The sequence below is a fragment of the Myotis daubentonii genome, chromosome 2, assembly GCF_963259705.1.
Source record: "Myotis daubentonii chromosome 2, mMyoDau2.1, whole genome shotgun sequence".
NCBI lineage: Eukaryota > Metazoa > Chordata > Mammalia > Chiroptera > Vespertilionidae > Myotis > Myotis daubentonii.
In genome coordinates this window covers 25,530,483-25,551,389 of record NC_081841.1, presented here as the reverse complement: position 1 = coordinate 25,551,389, position 20,907 = coordinate 25,530,483, and the positions used below count along the sequence as shown (strand labels likewise).

Below are 20,907 nucleotides of genomic sequence, written 5' to 3'. Positions count from 1 at the left end.
TTCAGAAATCTGTGCAACAACAAGCATTACAACACGTACACAATGGAAATCCCAGAAGGAGAAAAAAGAGAACTTACAATTTTCATGAAAAACTTTAATCCACACATTCAAGAAGCTCAATAAACACCAAAGATAGTAAATATTTGAGTTAATATAAAATATTATATATTTGTGTTTTTACTAATTTCTTCTCTTAACATCTTTGAAAGATGTAAACATTTAAAAAATATATATTTATAGTAATATAAATACACTTTCATTTTAATATATTGTTTATATATTTATATGTTATTAGAGGCCATCGCATGAAGATTCGTGCAATAGGCCTTCCTTCCCCTGGCTGCCGGCACCGGTTTTCCTCCGGCACCTGGGACCCAGGCCTTTGCTCTGGCCGCTGCCTTCTGACTTCGCTCCGGCTGGAGTCTTTGCTGTAGCCAGAGCCTTCAGTCTTCGCTCCAGCCAGAGCTCCACTCCTATAGCTCTCTCCACCCCCCGCCCTCCTCCTCATAGCAGGCATCCCGCCCTGCCCGGCCACTCCGCGCCTGTATGCGTGCTGCCCAGAGGCCCGGAGTGGCTGGGGGTGGGGTTGCCACCATCTTTGGTGGGTTAATTTGCATACTCACTCCTGATTGGCTGGTGGGGGGTGCGGAGGTACAATTTGAATCTTTCTCTTTTATTAGTGTAGATAATAACAGCAAAAAGGAAGGAGGAAAAATGGAGCTATATTGGAGCAAAGCTTATATATTTTACAAGAAAATATCTGAAAAATCAATAAAAAATAATAAATTTTATAAAATCTGCAAAAATCTGAACAGAAACCTTACCAAAGAAGATATACAGATAGCAAATAACCATATGAAAAATGTTCAACATCATGTATCACTGGGGGATTGAAAATAAAAACAATAAGATACCACTACAAACTTATTAGAATGGTTAACATCCAAAACAATGACACCACCAAAATGGTGGTGAGGATATGGAGCAGCAGGAACACTAATTCACTGCTGGTGGGAATGCAAAACGGTATATCCAGACCCTTTGGAAGACAGTCTGGCAATTTCTTACCAAACTAAATAAACTCTTGCCATATTTACCTAAATGAATAAAAAAACTTAATGTCCACAGAAAAACCTGCACATGAATGTTTACAGCACCTTTATTATAATTGCCAAAACTTAAAAGCAACCAAGATGTCCTTGGAGGTAAGGGGGAGAGATCAACCAAAGGACTTGTATGCATGCATATAAGCATAACCAATGGACACAGACAACAGGGGGTGAGGGCATGAGTGAGGGGTGGAGGGGTAACGGGGGGATAAGGACACATATGTAATACCTTAATCAATAAAGAAATTTTAAAAAGTGAACGTATGACCTGTAGTACATCCAGGTATACAGTAGGTCTATTATTCAGCAATAAAAAGAAAGAAGCTATCAAGTCACAAAAGATCTGGATAAACCTTAAATGTATATTGTTAAATGAAAGAAAACAATCTAAAAGGCCTACATAATTTACAGTTCAACTATATGACTATCTAAAAGGAAAAACTGTAAGCTCAGTAAAAAGATTAGTGGTTGCCAAGGGTTCCACAAGTAGGGAAGGTGGAACATAATGGCAATGAAACTATTCTGTATGATACAGATGTAATGGTATGATACCAATGTAATGGCGGATTCATGTCATTATAATTTGTTAAAACCCATCGTATATACAACACAAAGAATGAACTCTAACAAACTATGATTTTTAGTTAATAAGAATGTATCAAATTTGGCTTGTTCATTATAATAAGCTACACCAATAAAAGAGAAAGATGTAAATTGGCCATACCTTCGTGATGCCCACCAGCCAATCAGGAGTGAGTATGCAAATCAACCCAACAAAGATGGCGGGTTAATTTGCATACGCAGGTGCCACACCGCCCCAGCCGCTAGGGGCCTCTGGGCAGTGTGGGAAGGAGGAAAGGCGGCTCCGGCCAGAGTGAAGGCGGTGCTGGCAGCCAGGGGAAGGAAGGCCCATTCTTGCACGTATCTTCGTGCATCAGGCCTCTAGTGTATTATATTAATACAAGAATATTAATAATAGAAAAAACTAGAGGGGAAAGAGTATATGAAAACTTTTGTACTTCTTGCCCTATTTTTAAAATTACAAAACATTACCAAGCCTAAAACTTCTATAGGAAATAGAAGTTGGTTCATTGAACAGATCAACAAAACTGACAAATCTGTAACCAGATTGACCAAGAAAAAAAATGAAAAAAGATGCAAATGATCAAAACCAGGAATAGAAGAGAGACATCATTACTGACCTTACAAAATTTTGAGGATTAAAAGGGAATATTATGAAAATTTTTTTACCAGCAAATGTAATAACTTACTAGAAAAAAATTACCAAACTGACTCAAGAAAACAGAAAATCTGAATAGACCTATACCAAGTAAAAATCTCTTTGGCTTTACTGTGAATTTTATCAAATACTAGAGGCCTGGTGCATGAAATTTGTGCACGGGGGGGGGGGGGCCCTCAGTCCGGCCTGCACCTTCTCCAATCCTGGACCCCTTGGGGGATGTCCGATTGCTGGGTTGGGCCCGATCACTGTTTATCAGGCCTAAACCGGCAGTTGAACATCCCTCTCGCAATCCAGACTGCTGGCTCCTAACCACTCACCTGCCTGCCTGCCTGATCGCCCCTAACTGCTTCTGCCTTGGCCCCCGCCACCATAGCTTTGTCCAGAAGGACATCTGGAAGGATGTCCGGAAGACGTCCAGTCTAATTAGCATATTACCCTTTTATTAGCATAGATTTAAAGAAGGGATAAATACCAATTCTTCACAAACTCTTTCAGAAAACAGAAGAGGAAATACTTCCCAACTGATTTTATGAATTCATGATTACCAAAGGCATCACAAGGAAAAACAAAACAAAACATAAACTACTCCTTTGTTTATGATAGGTCAAAATGGTCTGAATGTCCTGTATACAGACATTTTTTTTTTATTCTAAACATTTAAAGTACAGGAGTGTACATATTTTTTTAGAGTAGGCTTTATTGAGCTTTTTAATTTTATTTCCAAGGTTATAAGTATATATAAAATTCACACACTGATTTTAGAACTTAATTATACCCAACACCTATACAAACATGAGATGTCACTCCACTATTGTTTAGGCCCACAGGGAAATCTAAGTAAAGATGATAAAACATATAAGGCAAGCAAATTTATGTTAAAAAAAATCATTTTTTAAGTTGAAATGCAAGGTATGTGTTGATAGCAAAGCCCTGGGAAGCTTCATTAGATTACTGTGCACATCCTGAAAAGGGGGTGGGTAGTACTAAATAACTGTTTGAAGAGTCAATGTTCAAGTGACCTTAAAAGCCAGGACATTGGGGAAATTTATCTATTAGTGTATTAGCAACAATATGTATAGATAGAGGTGTTAAAATGGACTCCAGGGTCCTTATAAGTTCTACTTCCCAATATTCTGTAATGTCTCCTCCCACCTAAAAAAATATTAAGTCTAAGTATAAGCCTTAAATTCCTGGCCCTTGACTTCTTCCTTTTCTGAATATTTATTGTTCATAATTTCCTACCCTTCAACCCTGGCTCATTACTTTGTTCACTTGTACCTGCCCTCCCTTTTCATCTCTAAATACTCTTTCTTGAGGACAACTTTAATCCCTGCCCCTAACTCCCAAGAGCTAATGATCCCCTGAAATACCACAGAATTTAATGACTGCAGTACTCATTTGGTACATAGATACTACACTGACCTGTGGGCATATGCTTTTGTAGATTTTTGTCTCCCAAATGAGACTATCATGGCCTATCTTTTTCCCCCTATGACATCTAGTATACTATTATAATGCTTAATAACACATTCCGAACACCTACCAAGTGCCAAACTATATGCTAGGCTCTGAGAAATTAAAGATGATTATATACAATCCAAACGCTTGAGAAATGTTTGGTATAATAAATATTTTTCTGAGTGCAGAGATAGCCTGAAAATAGTTTTCTCTTCAAAAATTAAGGTCACTGAAAGCTTCCTATGGCAATAATTTTTTCCTTTTCTATCCTGATAAACACTAAAATAACTAATTATAGATTACTGCTGTGTTACAGAACATTTATATTTTTCAACTAGGTTGTGCTTGAAGCTGTGACCTGGTTTTATGAGAAATCCAGATGCTACAGAGTAAACTTAATTAGCCAAAGGCTTTTGCAAATATTGCCTCAGGTTGTAGCAATTGTAACTAGTTTAATAATTGTTTTAGTCTAGTGACATCTAGTGGCAAAAGTGGTAAAAATAGCACTGCTGTAAATTAAACTACATTAAAGGGAGGCCATCTTATAGGGAAAAAAGGCAAACTATGAACAAACTATGATATTTATTAGCATTAAATAATGTTTCAATCTCTCTTCGGCCTATATAACTGTTAACTCCTCTCAGTAGGATTTATCATTTGTTTCCTTATAGCTGGTACATATTAATCTTGATATAACATAAGATTTACTGAAATAAAAGATACTAATATTTTAATTATAAGTTAGAGAAAAGCTCTCACTTAGAAAGACCGAATGAAGAACAAAGCTGTCCCCACCGGTGATATGCCTGCTCCAACAATCTTGCAATTCAAAACTGCATTGTTGTTTACGTGATTTGCTTACTGACACATATATTAATAAATGCTTAGAAACTTTTGTCAATGATTTTAATCAGCTCTTATGAGGCAAATAATTATATATCAAAACTCGTTCTTTACAATGTCACTTTGCATTTCATTAGCTTTCTGTGAAACTGAATTTTGATAGAAACATTTTGTTAATTTTATTTTTTCAATCACCATTTATCCCCTTTATCACCTCCCCTCACCTCTCTCCCTTCACCCCTGCAATCACCATACTGTTATCCATGTACATGAGTTCCCTCTCTTATTTTTTCTTTTTTGCTCAATCCCTCCATCCCTCCCCAACACCTCCCCACCTCCCAAAGCTGTCAGCCTGCTCTCTATCTATGAGTCTGTCTCTATTTTGCTTGGCAGTTCAGTTTGTTCATTAAATTCCACATATGAGTGAAATCATATGGTGCTTGTCTTTCTCTGACTGGCTTATTTTACTTAGCATAATGTTATCCAGGTCCATCCATGCTGTTGCAAAGGGTAAATTTTTCCTCCTTTTTATGGCAGAGTAGCATTCCGCTGTATAAATGTAACACAGCTTTTTTTATCCACTCATTATGAAAACCTGCGACTTCTAAAAAATTCTTCCTCAATAATGAATTCTCAATGAATCCAAAATTTAACATACAGGCATCAATATGAATCGGTTTTAATACTGGAGTTTACCCAAAAATAGTAAAAACCCAATAACATATTGAAAATACTCTTTTGATAACCACTTTTTAAAATATCTAAAATCATTTAGTTAAATGATCTAACAGCTCTGTGATCTCAAGTAAGAGACTCATGTTCTAGCTCAATGTTTTCCAAAGTGTGATCCATGGACCCACTTCAGAATCACCTAGAATGCTAGTTTAATATACAGTTGCCTTAAACCTGAACCTACTGAATCAGGCTCTCTCTCTGAGTTGGGATCTATAACCAGAATTTTTAAAAAGTTTCTTCAGATGGTTTCTTATGCATGATAAAGTTTTGAAAATAATTACTATCAAGATCATGAATATAGCCCAGCAGGTGTGGCTCAGTGGTTGACCGTCAACCCATGAACCAGGAGGTCACGGTTTGATTCCTGGTCAGGGCACATGCCCGAGTTGCAGGCTCGGTTCCTGGTGGGGGCATGTGGGAGGCATGATTCTCTCATATTTTTTAAAAAGACCACCAATATAAATTCTTCTAAGTTGTTCTGCAGAGTCTCTCAGAATAGGCTGTTCCGTCCTTTAAGTTCTCCAAAGGGTTACACTTTATTTATAGGCATTATCATGTTGAACCACAATTTATCTATTAACAAGATACATAGTTTCTCTCACTGGACTGTGAGCTCCCTCAAGAGAAGGAATAATGGTTTTTGTGTTTGTATCTGTAAGCCTAACAATATCTAACAAACAGCAAGCATTCAATGAATATGGTTAAATGAATACATGAAACATCATGGTTCTAAAAAGAGCATGTGACTTTGACTTGTGCCCAGTTCCGAATACTATACAATTAGCATCAAATTAATCTGATCAATAGCCAGTTAAAATTTGGGTGTAGGGGGATGGAATTTTTTAAAAATGTTAGGAATACCTTTAAAACTCAGATTTCCTAAACATTTCGGTCTCAAATGCTAATGTGTTTAAAAATAGAATTTTTAGCCGAAACCGGTTTGGCTCAGTGGCTAGAGCGTCGGCCTGTGGACTGAAAGGTCCCAGGTTCGATTCCGGTCAAGGGCATGTACCTGGGTTGCGGGCATATCTCCAGTGGGAGATGTGCAGGAGGCAGCTGATCGATGTTTCTCTCTCATCGATGTTTCTAACTCTCTATCTCTCTCCCTTCCTCTCTGTAAAAAAATCAATAAAATATATTTTAAAAAAAATAGAATTTTTATATGTGGTTTTGGAAAGGTAGAAAAACTGAAGATGACTAACAGAATTTTATACTACTCAGACTTAGAATGTTTCTAGGCTGTCACTTAGCAGAAACTACTGACAAACCAGAGCCATAAAAGGAAGTACATACATCTATTTTTATTGTCATATTCCAGGATTAACCAGCTAGCTCATTCAGGAAATGTTGTTGCTTACAAAGAGGAAAACATAGGATGATAACCAGAGAAATGAAAGCCTTTTTTAAAGGTGGGGAAGGGACATCTAAAGCTGAAAAATACAATTGTCTGAAATTAAAAATAGATTGGATGAGATTAAGAGCAGTACAGACATAACAGAAATAAAGACCATTGTACCTGGAAACACAGCAGTAGAAATTATCCAAATTAAGGACAGAAAGAAAAAAGTTTTCTGTTTAACTGAAAGGTGAGTCCTCTGTGAGAAAATACCAAATGGTCTAACAGAAATTGAAGTCCCACAAAAAGAGAGGCGTGAGGACAGAAAAATATTGGAAGAAATAATGGCCAAACTATTTAATAAAAACTATAAATTTATTGATCAAAGAACATGGGACACTTAGTGGGAACTCATAATTTTCAATATGGATAGGTAAATATAGAAATAAACATAGGTGCAAAGGTGTGTGCATGTATGTGTCTGTGTGTATATTTTATATATCCTTGCTAAATGCAATGAGAAGGCCCGGCTCTCTACTGAAAGAACCGGGGTTCCTGGAGATTCTGGGGCTGGGGCCAGGGAAGAACAAGATAAGTCTGGGATATTATATTGTCCCAGAATATAAAAACATGTTTGAAGAATAATGAGAAATGTTAAATGAACATAGGAAGCTAGACTGATGGTGCTCTGACTAGTTAAATTTGGAGCAAAAAACTTTATAATGAAAATGGCCAAAAACTGATATTTTCAGATAAATAAAAATAATTTGTTTCCAGCTGACCTGCACTTGTACAAAATGCTATAAGAAGTTCTTCAGATTAAAAATAAGTGACATCAGCCAAAGCCGGTTTGGCTCAGTGGAAAGAGCGTCAGCCTGCGGACTGAAAGGTCCCAGGTTCGATTCCGGTCAAGGGCATGTGCCTGGGTTGCGGGCACATCCGCAGTGGGAGATGTGCAGGAGGCAGCTGATCGATGTTTCTCTCTCGTCGATGTTTCTAGCTCTCTATCCCTCTCCCTTCCTCTCTGTAAAAAAATCAATAAAATATATAAAAAAAATAAATAAATAAGTGACATCAAATGAAAACGTGAATCTACAAAAAGGGATTAAGATTTCCAGAAATGGTAAATATGTAGTGTAGGTAAACATAACATTCAATATGCAATGTTTTTCTCTTAATTTAAAAGATATATGATTTTTTAAAATCAACTAAGAAAGCTAATAGAAGAATTAAAATGAAATACTAAAAAATATTCAACTGATCCAAAACAAGTCAGGAAAGGAGCATGAGAGAAACTAAAAGCAGGCAGCATAAATAGAAAATGAAGAGCAAAAGGATAGATCTATATTCAACCATATCAATTTATATACCAATTAAAAGGCAGCCTGCCCTTGCTGGTTTGGCTCAGTGGATAGAGCGTCAGCCTGCAGACTGAAGGGGTCCCGGGTTCAATCAAGGGCATATGCCCAGATTGCTGGCTCCATCCCCGGTTGGGAGGAGCGTGGGAGGCAGCCAATCAATGATTCTCTCTCATCACTGATGTCTGTCTGTCTGTCTGTCTGTCTCTCTCTTCCTCTCTGAAATCAATCTATATATATAAAACCCTAATATGCAAATAGATCAAATGGCAGAACGGAACCGGTCGCTATTACATGGACTGACCACCAGGGGTGAGTGCAGAATATGGTGGGCATCGGCAGCAGGTGGCAGAACACGGAACATGGTGGGCGTCGGCTGTGGTGGGATGGTGAAGCAGGTGAGCGGGGGTGCCAGACCAAGGCAGGATACCAGCTACTATCAACAGGGTGAGTCTCTGGTGGTTACTGAAAATTCTTTGTTCCCACATGCTGCGGTCCCACTGGGCGCTTATACCCGCTACTGGCACCGGAGCCACCGCTTACACCTGCTGCTGGCGCCCAGTGCCAGCCCCCATCACTTGGTGCTGTCAGAGGGTGCGAGCAGCGGCTACTGGCCCCTATCGCCCCTCAGGGCTTCTCCACCTCCCACTGCTCCTGAGGGGCGATTGGGGCCAGCAGCCACCGCTCACACCTGCTGACGGCGCTGGAGCCGCCGTTCGCAACCACTGCCAGCACTGGCCCCACTCACACCCCGCCCACCACTCGCACCCACTGCTGGCGTCTGGTGCCAGTCCCGATCGCTAGGCGCCATCAGTGGATGCCAATAGCTGCTGCCGGCCCCGATCGCCCCTGAAGGCTTCTCCACCTTCCCCTGTTCCTGATGGGCGATCAGGGCAGCAGCCACCGCTCGCACCTGCTGCTGGCACCAGCCCCAATAGCTCCGCGCTGTCAGCGGGTGCAAGCAGGTCCTGCGCTGTCAGTGCATGGGAGTGGCAGCGGGAGAGAGGCTGCCGGCAGACAGGGGGTTGGGGCCATGGCGGGAGGGCTGGGCGGTGGAGCGGAGGATGGGCTGAGACCCGCCCCTGTGCCCACCACAGCTTTGCAGCCAACAGTTCCTTTCAAGGTGCACAAATTTGTGCACTGGGCCCCTAGTAAAAATATAAAAACAAACAAACAAACAAACAAATGGCAGACTGTCAGACTAGATACAAAAGCAAAACCCAATTATATACAATCTACATGAGATATGCTGTAAATATAAAGACAAAAATAGGCTTAAAAATAAACAAAAGAATGGAAAAAGATATACTAGCAAACAAGTGTAAAAAAGCTGGAATGACTACATTAATATAAGATAAAATGCACTTCAAGATAGGGGGTAAGACCATAGATAGAAGGGCATTTCATAAGATAAAATGGTCAATATAATAATCACTAATGGCTTTGTGCTGAATAATAAACTTCCAATGCACAGAAAGAATGAAAGGAATAAACAAATTCACAACCGTAGCTTGAGATTTTAATACCTCTCTTTTAGTGAGCGAATAAAAAAAATGGAAGATTTAAACAACGCCATCAACCACACTACACCCTACAACTGTAGAACACATTCTTTTCAACTGTACCTGAATGTGTCTTATTCACCTAATAAAAATAAGGTTCTATAAATTTTTGTTAAATAAATGAACACATAAATGGAAGATGGGGTATGCTGACTTTTTAAATATAATTTTTAAATTTTTGATTTGAGACAGACAGAAACATCAATCATGCTCCCCAGGGCATACCCTGGGTATGTGGCCTGACAGGGAGTCCAAACCGCCACTTTTTGGTGTAAGGTAAGGTGCTCCGACCAACTGAGCCATACCAGTCAGGGAAGGACATGCAGAAATTAAAGTAACAATGGTTGGCTGTATTGACTAGTTCATAGTTAAAGAAATGGACAAGAAGTTGAAGCTAATGTTATAGACTTAGAATCATCTAGGCCAGTGATTTTCAACCTTTTTCATCCCATGGCACACAAACTCATTACTAAAATTCTGCAGCACACTAAAAAATACATTGTCGATCTGACAAAAAAATAAGTATAATTTTGACTCATTCACACCAGACAGCTATTGATGTGTTGGCTGTTGTCATTTTTTTCTAAGGAAAAAGAGGTCAGTACCCCTGACTAAATAGTCAAGTATTGCATGTTTTAAATTTTTTTGCGGCACACCGGTTGAAAATTGCTGATCTAGATGTCTATATTTCAAAATACTTAAAGTTCACTAAGCTAGATGCTAGACACAAGTACAGAAGCAAAGTCCCAGGGAATGAAGGAAAAAGTTAAATAAAGAAGCATTAAGTTTCAGGGATAGGCATAGGTACCTTCTCTGAGATTTAATACAAAGAAACAAAAATGGATGCAGGCACAGAGCTTTATTGGAGTGAGGAAAAGAGTGAGGCTACTCTTGCAAAATGGCTTCACCTTCTCAAGCGGTTTAAAGGACCTTTCGCTTGGTGTTTCCCAGTCTTCTGAGTAAGGCTCACTATACTGGTTAACAGCCTTGTTAAAAAGGTTAACTGGTGAGCTATCATACATACAAGACTGATTACAAGGTAATCAGGAATAAGTGATCAACTGTTCTAATATGGTGTTTGGGGGGGAAATATACTCTTAGGATCCACCTGGGCTGAGTCACCTTAAAGCCATTCAAAGACTGTGCTCTGATTAAGATCCATTCTCTTGACACCCCATTTTCCAATGCAGAGATAAAATCTGACTGCTGGGAAACACGGGTGTCTTATAAATGCAAAGACTTTCTACCTTCATACTATTTGTCTGGCTAATAGACAAGGAGGTGAAAAGGATGTGTAGAAACTGGTCATTGAAAATCTAGCTCCCTCGTGTTCTCCTTATCGCCCTTTTCCATCGAGTCATTCTAACCCAGCTTCAACCTCAAGCACTCATTCTCAACATTCCATGTGATTTGAGAAGCTTCACTGCTGTTCCATGAGCTGTTGCTCCCCCAAGGAAAGCCCCTAGCTCTTTTCAATTGTCAAAATCTACTTCACATATATCATGGTCTTCACAACCAAACACAAAATTCCCAACAAAGCTGTTTAGTGTCACTGAAGCATCTACACTGTATGTTTGACCTTCCTTGTTGGTAACAAAGACAGTCTCTTCCGTAGTCAGCAAAACAATCATATGCTATATCCAGGGCCAACAACAAAAATGATAGGTCAATTGCAAAGAATGTGCCTATGCATGCGTATGTGTATGCATGCATATATATTCATCACCATGAGTAAATAGAATAATTATTTAACATATGTATATATAAAACATCAATATTGCCGAAACCGGTTTGGCTCAGTGGATAGAGCGTTGGCCTGCGGACTGAAAGGTCCCGGGTTCGATTCCGGTCAAGGGCATGTACCTGGGTTGTGGGCACTTCCCCAGTGGGGGATGTGCAGGAGGCAGCTGATCGATGTTTCTCTCTCATCGATGTTTCTGACTCTCTATCTCTCTCTCTTCCTCTCTGTAAAAAAAAAAAAATCAATAAAATATATTAAAAAAAAAACCAAGAACATCCTTTATAAAAAATAAAAATAAAAAAAAAACATCAATATTGCCTTTAGCTTGTGAATATTTCATTTCTATAAAATGACATAAATAATGGGAATCATTAAAAAATATGAGTGGTTAAATTTTTTTTAAAATAGATTTTATTGATTTTTTTACAGAGAGGAAGGGAGAGGGATAGAGAGTTAGAAACATCGGCGAGAGAGAAACATCAATCAGCTCCTGCACACCTCCTACTAGGGATGTGCCCACAACCAAGGTACATGTCTTTGACCAGAATTGAACCTGGGACCTTTTAGTCCGCAGGCCGACGCTCTATCCACTGAGTCAAACCGGTTAAAGCTGAGTGGTTACATTTTAAGAAATCTATGGAGCTTGTTTAATCTTTAGGAATCTAACTACTTTGCATCAAATCTACATTTTGACTGTTCTGTCATTACAATTTATTGCTACTTTCTAATTTTTTTAATTTCAAACTTCTACTAAATGTTTTACATTTCAAAATAAATTGGTACACTCAGACACTGCTATGACAAACAGAAATTCTTTTGACTTTAAAAAAAAAAAAGAGGAACAGATATTTGGCATTTGTATGGAACATACATTATATTCTGGTATAATTATCCAAAAGGGTTAAAGACCAAAGAAAGAATCTGCTTGCTTATTAAAAATGCAAACATTACCTCAGTCATACAAATAGCCCCAAACTCGCCTGGCCACTGCCTCTGCAGATCACCCACCAGCATCAGCATTACATCATATGACATTATGGAACAATAGTGAACTCTGTGTAATACTTGAATATATTGTTTTGGAAGAATAAACTGTCATTAACTTGAATAAAAGCTTTCTGAAATCAAACCTGGGGGTAGAGCCCTCACTGTGCAGCCCTTTTACTACTTTGAGAAATAGCCTCATCCTGAAAGCAGGAAAGAGGGGAAAAGAGATTTGAGTATAAAAGCTACAGTGATGAGTGGCCCCTGCAGCCGCCCAGCGGACAGCCCGCAGGGCTTTAAATTACCAGACAGAACAATGTCAAAGCAGGAGGCACCTCGACAAACGCTGCACCTAGAAGTCCAAACAACCTCACACCCATCACTCTATTTCCTATTACAGCCCAGTCATTTGAACAATGGGTTTTGCTAGAATTGGGAACTGAGTCTCTTCCTATGTACAAAATTTTTAAACACTTGATGTCCCGATGCCATTGCAAGATGGGCTATCACGTACAGCCATGTGACTTTCAGGCACTGAATTTAAGCTCTGAGCACCAATGTTTTAATCCACGAAATGAAAAGAATAACAGCTATCATGCAGAGGCATGAGGGGGAGGGGATTAGCTACTATTAAAATTATACTTATTATTTCCACCAATTGTCCCCTTTGCCTATCTTTTCCACTGTCCAGGATGCTGCTACTTACTTCACAAGTGAAACATGAGCATCAACTTCAATACTCACTGTTTTTTTTTTTAATGTGTTTGCTTGTTTCCTGCAATCTGGCCATGGTCACATGTTGCCATTTCTACTTTCATGCCACTCTTATCAAGTGACTTCTGTACCTTCCAAATCCTAGATCACCTCTCAACTGCAACCTGCTACTCACCAGCTTTCCTCTCTCCTGAAACTGTCCTCAATGTTCTCAACACACAAGGTTCACAGAGGCGGAAAACAAAGCCAGAGCAACACAGCTAGCTAGCGAGTCCCAGTTAAAACCTCGGTAATCAGTGCAACCAAGTCCAGCTGCACTGCATTGACTACACCTCATTAACTATTCACTTTCAGGATCCCCAGAGATTCTTTTAAATCTGAAGTCAGCTTCCCTTAATACAGAGGTTCTCAACCTGTGGGTCGCAACCCCTTTGGCGGTAGAACAACCCTTTCACAGGGTCGCCTAGGACCATCCTGCATATCAGATATTTACATTACGATTCATAACAGTAGCAAAATTACAGTTATGAAGTAGCAACGAAAATAATTTTATGGTTGGGGATCACAAAATGAGGAACTGTTTTAAAGGGCCAGAAGGTTGAGAACCACTATTAAGGCTTAATACCAAGCCTTTTCCTAGATGTTTCACTTACTGATCAATTTATTATCATAAAATATGACTTATTTCAAATACTTAAAAAAAGAAACATTAATCACAGAAAATTATTCAGTATATCTCAAAGTTCTGGGGGAATTATTGTTGCTTGTTTGTTTTTAGTATTTTCCTAAAGTGGGACAAAAATTGGTCACATAAGGCCTCATCCAGGGACTAGAAGACTTTAGAAGAAAGGATGCAGCTAACAGCCATGAAAATTCTGACTGCGAGAAGTACTGCATGCATTTCCAGAGGGACAGAGTAGAAAGGTTTCCTTAAACCAGCGGTTGCCAACCTTTCAGACCTCACGGACCACCAGTGGTCCACGCACCACCAGTTGGCGACCGCTGGGAGAATACCAGTTCCCACCTCTAAGTTTCTAAAGATAAAGGTAATATCTTTTAATATTATTGTACAAGGATATGTGGAGATGAAAATTTCATTAACGTTGGCTTCTTTGGAGAATCACATCATTCCTCAAAATTATGAAAACTAAAAAGAGAATGTAATGTGTCATTTTATGTAAGAACCAGAAGAGTTTACCAAAGTCTAACTCTAAGGCAGCCGTGGGCAAACTACGGCCCGCGGGCCGGATCCGGCCCATTTGAAATGAATAAAACTAAAAAAGAAAAAAAGACTGTACCCTTTTATGTAATGATGTTTACTTTGAATTTATATTAGTTCACACAAACACTCCATCCATGCTTTTGTTCCGGCCCTCCAGTCCAGTTTAAGAACCCATTGTGGCCCTTGAGTCAAAAAGTTTGCCCACCCTAGCTAAGGACTGTGGGGAAGAGAATGAAAGCTGTACTGCCTCATTAGTAAAGCAGATGAAGTGCTAGGAAGAATGAGTTGATATATGGATCATCTATAAAGCACCATTTGTTTTTATATTTTTGTTTTTTAAGTATAGTGTGGAATAGTGTAACTAGTATAGAATTTGACATCAGTGATGAAGGTTCAAGTTCAATCTAGCAGCAGCTATCTGATCTGGCACAAATCACTTAAACATATTTAATGATGTAAAAATTAAGGGAATGATATGTGTATGGAAAGGGGCTTATAAAATATATAAATGTAAGATGATTTCTATTACTATACACTGTACCAGGTTAATAAACCAGTACCTCATGTTCATTTATACGCCCTAATATTTTAGGGGAGAGGGAGACAGAGAGATTCTTATAGTAGAAACCCCAATCCATTAACAGAAAATCATTACCAGTACTTAATGGAGATATGAAAATAGCAAAATAAATTAATATATTTACTAATGTAAAAGTAACAGAAATATAAAATTATTAAATAAACAATAAAACGCATAGTAAAAGGTAACTACCTCAATATACACTAATCAAGAAAGCTGATGGTTTGTATACACTCTCCCTCCTCAATATATACGCTCTCCTCTCGTACAATACGGTTGCCAGAATTAATTAAAAGTGTATCAGTGGTCATGGAGATTGCCTCTATGGATCTGAACTACTCAACCCATAGTCCAGACCATTCATGGAAATATAACAGGTAAGGGCTAACTCCAACATCATTCATTCATTCACTCATTTATTCAGACCCTACTTTATACCAGGCTCTATTCCAAGTGCTGAGGATTTAACACTTGGAACCAATGCCATCACACATTCTAGTAGAAAAATAGAGACCGTAACCAAATAAACAATGCAGTAGGTCAATGATGATTAAGTGCTACAGAGAAAAACAGGCAGGGAGAAGGGGAGAAGGGCTGCAATTCTAAATAGGGCAGTCAAGGAAGGCTTCACAGAGAAGATGCCATTTAAGGGAAGACCTAAAGGAGATGAATAAGGCACACAGATATCTGAGGAGAGTAGTGGGGCTATGCAAACCTTTCCAGCAAGTCCAGATAAGTCAAAAGGCAAGTCCTTACCTTTCAAAAGAGGTTGGAAGGTTGGAATCTCTTGCAACTTGATGACATCGGGATCGTTGCTGACGTTCCGTGAGGCCTGGGAGCCCTGAGCTACAACCACAATATCATCCATCTTGGCTCTGTGCTTAGCTGGAGAAGGAGTCACTGAAAATAAAGTTACACCACTCAGGAGTTGCATGTTCGTTAGCCACCTCTGTCTCACCAAAGCTGTTTCACTGTAGTTATTAAAAATAATACTTTTATACCCAAAAAAATGCTAACTGGATTTTTCCTGTGGTGGGGGCTCATAAGGGAAATGAATCATGGAGGACCTCCATTTTCTATCATAGCTTTAAAAAACTCAAACATTACAGGAATATATATATATATATATATATATATATATATATATGAAACTGTTTTGTAATTTAAAATATTTTATTATTTGGCACACAAAGGAATAGGCAAATTGCGTTTTTAATTTTTATTTCTTTGCTCTTCTTGATGTGTGTCCCTATTTTACCAATGAGGAAATAAGGGCACAAAATTTGGCTGTGACTTGCCAAAAGTCAACAGCGGCAGAAAAGGGGTTAGGAAAGGAACTGGAGGTCTACAGGTTGTTGGTATACATGATCCATCCCTGTGGCACTGCGGGTGCAGAGCTGTCTAGCCACCCATCCCAGAAAACCAAGTATATTTAACAGTTCCTAATTATGGGGGGATGGGGACAAACCCTGATACTCAACCCTAGATAATGGGTGTATTCCTGAGGCACCAGCCCCCTCATCCTTAAAGTTACAGGCATTAGTCCAGGAAGGTAAAAAATAATCAGTAGGTCCCTTCCAGACTGAGGCAAAATTCAGAAACTTGGAGGACCGCTCGAGGCAGGTCAATTTCAGGTCTCTTAGGAAATGCAATCGACTCGGAGGGAAGTGATTCAAACTATCAAGGACTCACTAGTCCAAGACATCCTCCTCTCCCCAAATATGTTCCTGGCTGGGGCCAGAATAAACCTTTTACACGCTACAAGGCAGATCTCCACGCTCATCACAGTCAGGGTCTCGAGGGTCGATCCAGGGATGCCACAGAACTGCCCTGCCACCTAGAGGCTGCAGTCTCCTATGGCATGGCGTTCACTCTTCCAGAATCCCCCTTTTTTTTTCTCTCTCTCTCTCTCTTTAAGAAATATCTCTTAATCTCTTGGTAATTTACCTAACGCACCCAAGAGTTAAAAGACTGTACACCTGCCACACATCCCTTCTGAAAAGGAAGCTCTGAGACCCGTTTTTAAGAAGGAGCCTGTTCTTAGAAGTCCTGTCTACGATCCATCCACTGCGAGAACCAAATCTCACTCGGGCAGCCCCGAGTCCCAAAGCCAATCATTAACTAGGTCATCTTTCCAATAGGCTGCGGCCGGGAGAGACAGCTGTTTCGAAAATAAATAATGGGGATGGGCGCCCACGCTGGCTTAGCTGCTGTCACAGGCGCCCACTTCATCAGGGGGGGATTCAAGGCTAGGACAGATGGTGACTCAAAAAAAAAAAAAAAAGCACGGGGAGGGCTTTCGGTGCGTTCGTGCCCGCCGGTCCCAGACCCCACTGGGCTGGGAGGCAGCGCCCTCCGCAGGCCGACACGGCTGCGTGGAGGAAGGTGGAAGTTAGGGCACCGACCTGAGGAGTTCAGATCGTTGGGTCGGCTCTCGGCCTCCGAGCTCTGCTCACTGCCCATGGTGCAGGCAGCAACCGGCAGCGAACAGCGGGGAGGCGGTCACCGCTCCGGCTGGGCTGCGGGGCGACGGGCCAGGACGGGAGCGGGACGGGGATGCTACATCCAGTCGGGGCGCCGCAGCGGGGCGCTGTGTGCGGATGGAGCGCCCAGCCCGCGTAGGGGCGCGGGCGGTGGGGAGTGGGGAGCCCCTGTTTGGGGAACGGACGCGCAAGGAGGAGCAGCGCGGCCGCCTCCTCTGGAGGAATTCCAAGGAGAGACAGGCGGGAACGGCCGGCTTCAGCCGCGCCTGCCACCTGCGGGCGGCGCCGCTTTCACTCACTCGCTCACGCGCCGCCGGCTCGCTCCTTCCGGGACGCGGATTGGCGGCGCCGGCGGCGCGCGGCCGTCAGTTCCGGGTTAGAGGGCCGCCACCTCCCGCCGCAGGACGGGCGGGACGAGTCGCGTAGGAAACTAGGGTGACGCCCCCTTAAAGGGCCCCGACACCCTGAAAACCAGACCCGCCCAAAAGGATAAGCTCTTTGCTATTATACTGACCCGTCACCTTTAAGCATCATTCACACGACACTTTATCCCTATCTTTAGAACGTTATAAAATAGATGTGTTTTTTTTAGACTTTATTTTCCAGATAAGGAGAGGTAGACTCAGGGTCTGAATCCACAATTGTCTGGATCGGCGGTTCTCAAACTGTGGTTTGCGACCCCTTTGGCGGTCAAAGGACCCTTTCACAGGGGTCGCCTAAGACCATCCTGCATATCAGATATTTACATTACGATTCGTAACAGTAGCAACATTACAGTTATGAAGTAGCAACGAAAATAATTTTATGGTTGGGTCACAGCATGAGGAACTGTATTTAAAGGGCCAGAAGGTTGAGAACCACTATTGGAAAGCTCCTGTTTCAGCTCTGAAAGCTGGTCGTGTGGCAGCGGACCACCATCCCAAAAATACGATGGTGAAAGAAGGAGCTGGAAGTGAGACAAAATGGTATGTGTGCATCTTCAAAGGAGAGTGGATGCCGCTCCAGTCTAGGCACTTTCTAGGACACCTTGACAATTACCGGCAAGCTGCCATTCTGAAAGAAGCAAAGGCGAGGAAGGAGTACAGGTAATGCAGAGTGGAGACTGCAGTTTGGGCAGGTCAAGGACTTTGACTTAGCAATGCAATGCCATCAGAGTTGGGAGTTCTGGGATTCTCAGAACTTTGCAATTGATTTCTATTGTTTGCTTCAAGAAATTTCAAGCAAATGCCCTGAGATTTTATATATCTACTAGGGGCCCGGTGCACGAAATTCGTGCACTGGGTGTGTGGGGGGGGGGGGAGTGTCCCTCAGCCCAGTCTGCCCCCTCTCACATACTGGGAGCCCTCAGGCATTGACCCCCATCACCCTCCAATCGCAGGATCGGCCCCTTGCCCAGGCCTGACGCCTCTGACAGAGGCGTCAGGCCTGCGCAGGGGACCCTCATTTCCCCCCATCACTGGTTCTGCCCCCAGCCCAGGCCTGATGCCTTGGCCAGAGGCGTAGACCCCCATCACCCTCCAATCGCCTGATCGGCCCTTCCCCAGGCCTGACGCCTCCGCCAGAGGTGTCAGGCGTGGACAGGGGACCCCCATCTCCCCCTTATCACTGGCTCTGGCCCCCGCCCAGGCCTGAGGCCTCTGGCCCAGGAATCATGCCTGGGCAGGGGACCCCCATCTCCCTCTGATCGCTTGCTCCACCCCCCGCCCAAGCCTGACGCCTCTGACCCAGGCTTCAGGCCTGGGCAAGGGGACCATCATATCCCTCCAATCCCCGGCTCCGCCCCCCACCCAGGCCTGATGCCTCGGCCAGAAGAGTTGACCCTCATCACCCTCCGATCACCAATCACCGGATCGGCCCCTTGACCAGTCCTGAGGCCCCGGCAGAGGACCCCCAGCTCCCTGTGGTTGCAGGCTCCGCCCCAGGACTGCCAGCTTCGACCGTGCCCAGCTCCCATCGCTGGCTCCACCCCTACTTCCTGCTATCACTGGCCAGGGCGGCAAAGTCGCCTGATTCTCCTTGGCAGGGGGCTTCTTCCTGCTTTCCCTTTCGCCTCCCTGCATTGTGCCTACATATGCAAATTAACCACCATCTTGTTGGCAGTTAACTGCTAATCTTAGTTGGCAGCTAACTGCCAATCTTAGTTGGCAGTTAATTTGCATATAGCCCTGATTAGCCAATGAAAAGGGTATCGTCGTACGCCAATTACCATTTTTCTCTTTTATTAGATAGGATAATAAAAGCGTAATATACTAATTAGACCGGACGTCCTTCTGTCCTTCCACATGAAGCCAGGGCTGCAAGGGAAGCCTGGGTCACCGGTGCCAGAGGGAAGCTGGAGCTGGCAGCCGGAGGAAGGAAGGCCTACTCTTTTTTTTTTTTTTTAATTAAATCTTTATTGTTCAGATTATTACATTTGTTCCTCTTTTTTCCCCCCATAACTCCCCTCCTCCCAGTTCCCCCCCCACCCTTCGCCCTCACCGCCCCCCCACTGTCCTCATCCATAGGTGCACAATTTTTGTCCAGTCACTTCCCGCATCTCCCACACCCCTTTCCCCTCCCAAGAATAGTCAGTCCATTCCCTTTCTATGTCCCTGATTCTATTATAATCAACAGTTCATTCTGTTCATCAGATTATTTATTCACTTGATTCTTAGATTCACTTGTTGATAGATGCATATTTGTTGTTCATAATTTGTATCTTTACCTTTTTCTTCTTCTTCCTCTTCTTAAAGGATACCTTTCAGCATTTCATATAATACTGGTTTGGTGGTGATGAACTCCTTTAGCTTTTCCTTATCTGTGAAGTTCTTTATCTGACCTTCAATTCTGAATGATAGCTTTGCTGGATTAAGTAATCTTGGTTGTAGGTTCTTGGCATTCATCACTTTGAATATTTCTTGCCACTCCCTTCTGGCCTGCAAAGTTTCTGTTGAGAAATCAGCTGACAGTCATATGGGTATTCCCTTGTAGGTAACTGAGTTTCTTTCCCTTGCTGCTTTTTAGATTCTCTCTTTGTCTCTTGCTCTTGGCATTTTAATTATGATGTGTCTTGGTGTGGTCCTCTTTGGATTCCTTTTGTTTGAGGTTCTCTGTGCTTCCTGGACTTGTAAGTCTTTTTCTTTCACCAGGTAGGGGAAGTTTTCTGTCATTATTTCTTCAAATAGGTTTTCAATATCTTGCTCTCTCTCATCTTCTGGCACCCCTATAATTCGGATGCTGGTATGCTTGAAGCTGTCCCAGAGGCTCCTTACACTATCTTCGTATTTTCGGATTCTGTTTTCATATTGCTTTTCCGGTTGGGTGTTTTTTGCTTCTTCGCATTTCAAATCTTTGACTTGATTCTTGCGGTCCTCTGGTCTGCTGTTGGGAGTCTGTATAATATTCTTTATTTCAGTCAGTGTATGCTTAATTTCTAGTTGGTCCTTTATCACAACATCGAGGGTCTCATTAGATTTCTTGAGGATCTCACTATATTTATTGGTGGTCTCACCAGTCTTTTCGAGGGCCTTACTAAATTTATCGGCAGCTTCTAGACAGTT

At 41.8% G+C, this 20,907-nt stretch overlaps 1 protein-coding gene across 2 annotated transcripts in view; it reads right to left on the bottom strand.

Moving 5' to 3' along the window:
* Positions 1-17,753, bottom strand: part of BORCS5 (BLOC-1 related complex subunit 5) — a 71,822-nt gene extending 54,069 nt beyond the window's left edge. The window contains exons 1-2 of one of the 2 annotated variants that reach the window (XM_059682223.1): positions 17,668-17,753; positions 15,642-15,785 (exon numbers count right to left, since the gene is read on the bottom strand). In XM_059682223.1, the coding sequence (XP_059538206.1) occupies positions 15,642-15,785; position 17,668 (145 nt within the window). In that variant the 5' untranslated portion in view covers positions 17,669-17,753. The other variant, XM_059682222.1, reaches the window with a different exon arrangement.
* Positions 17,754-20,907: the final 3,154 nt, after the last annotated feature.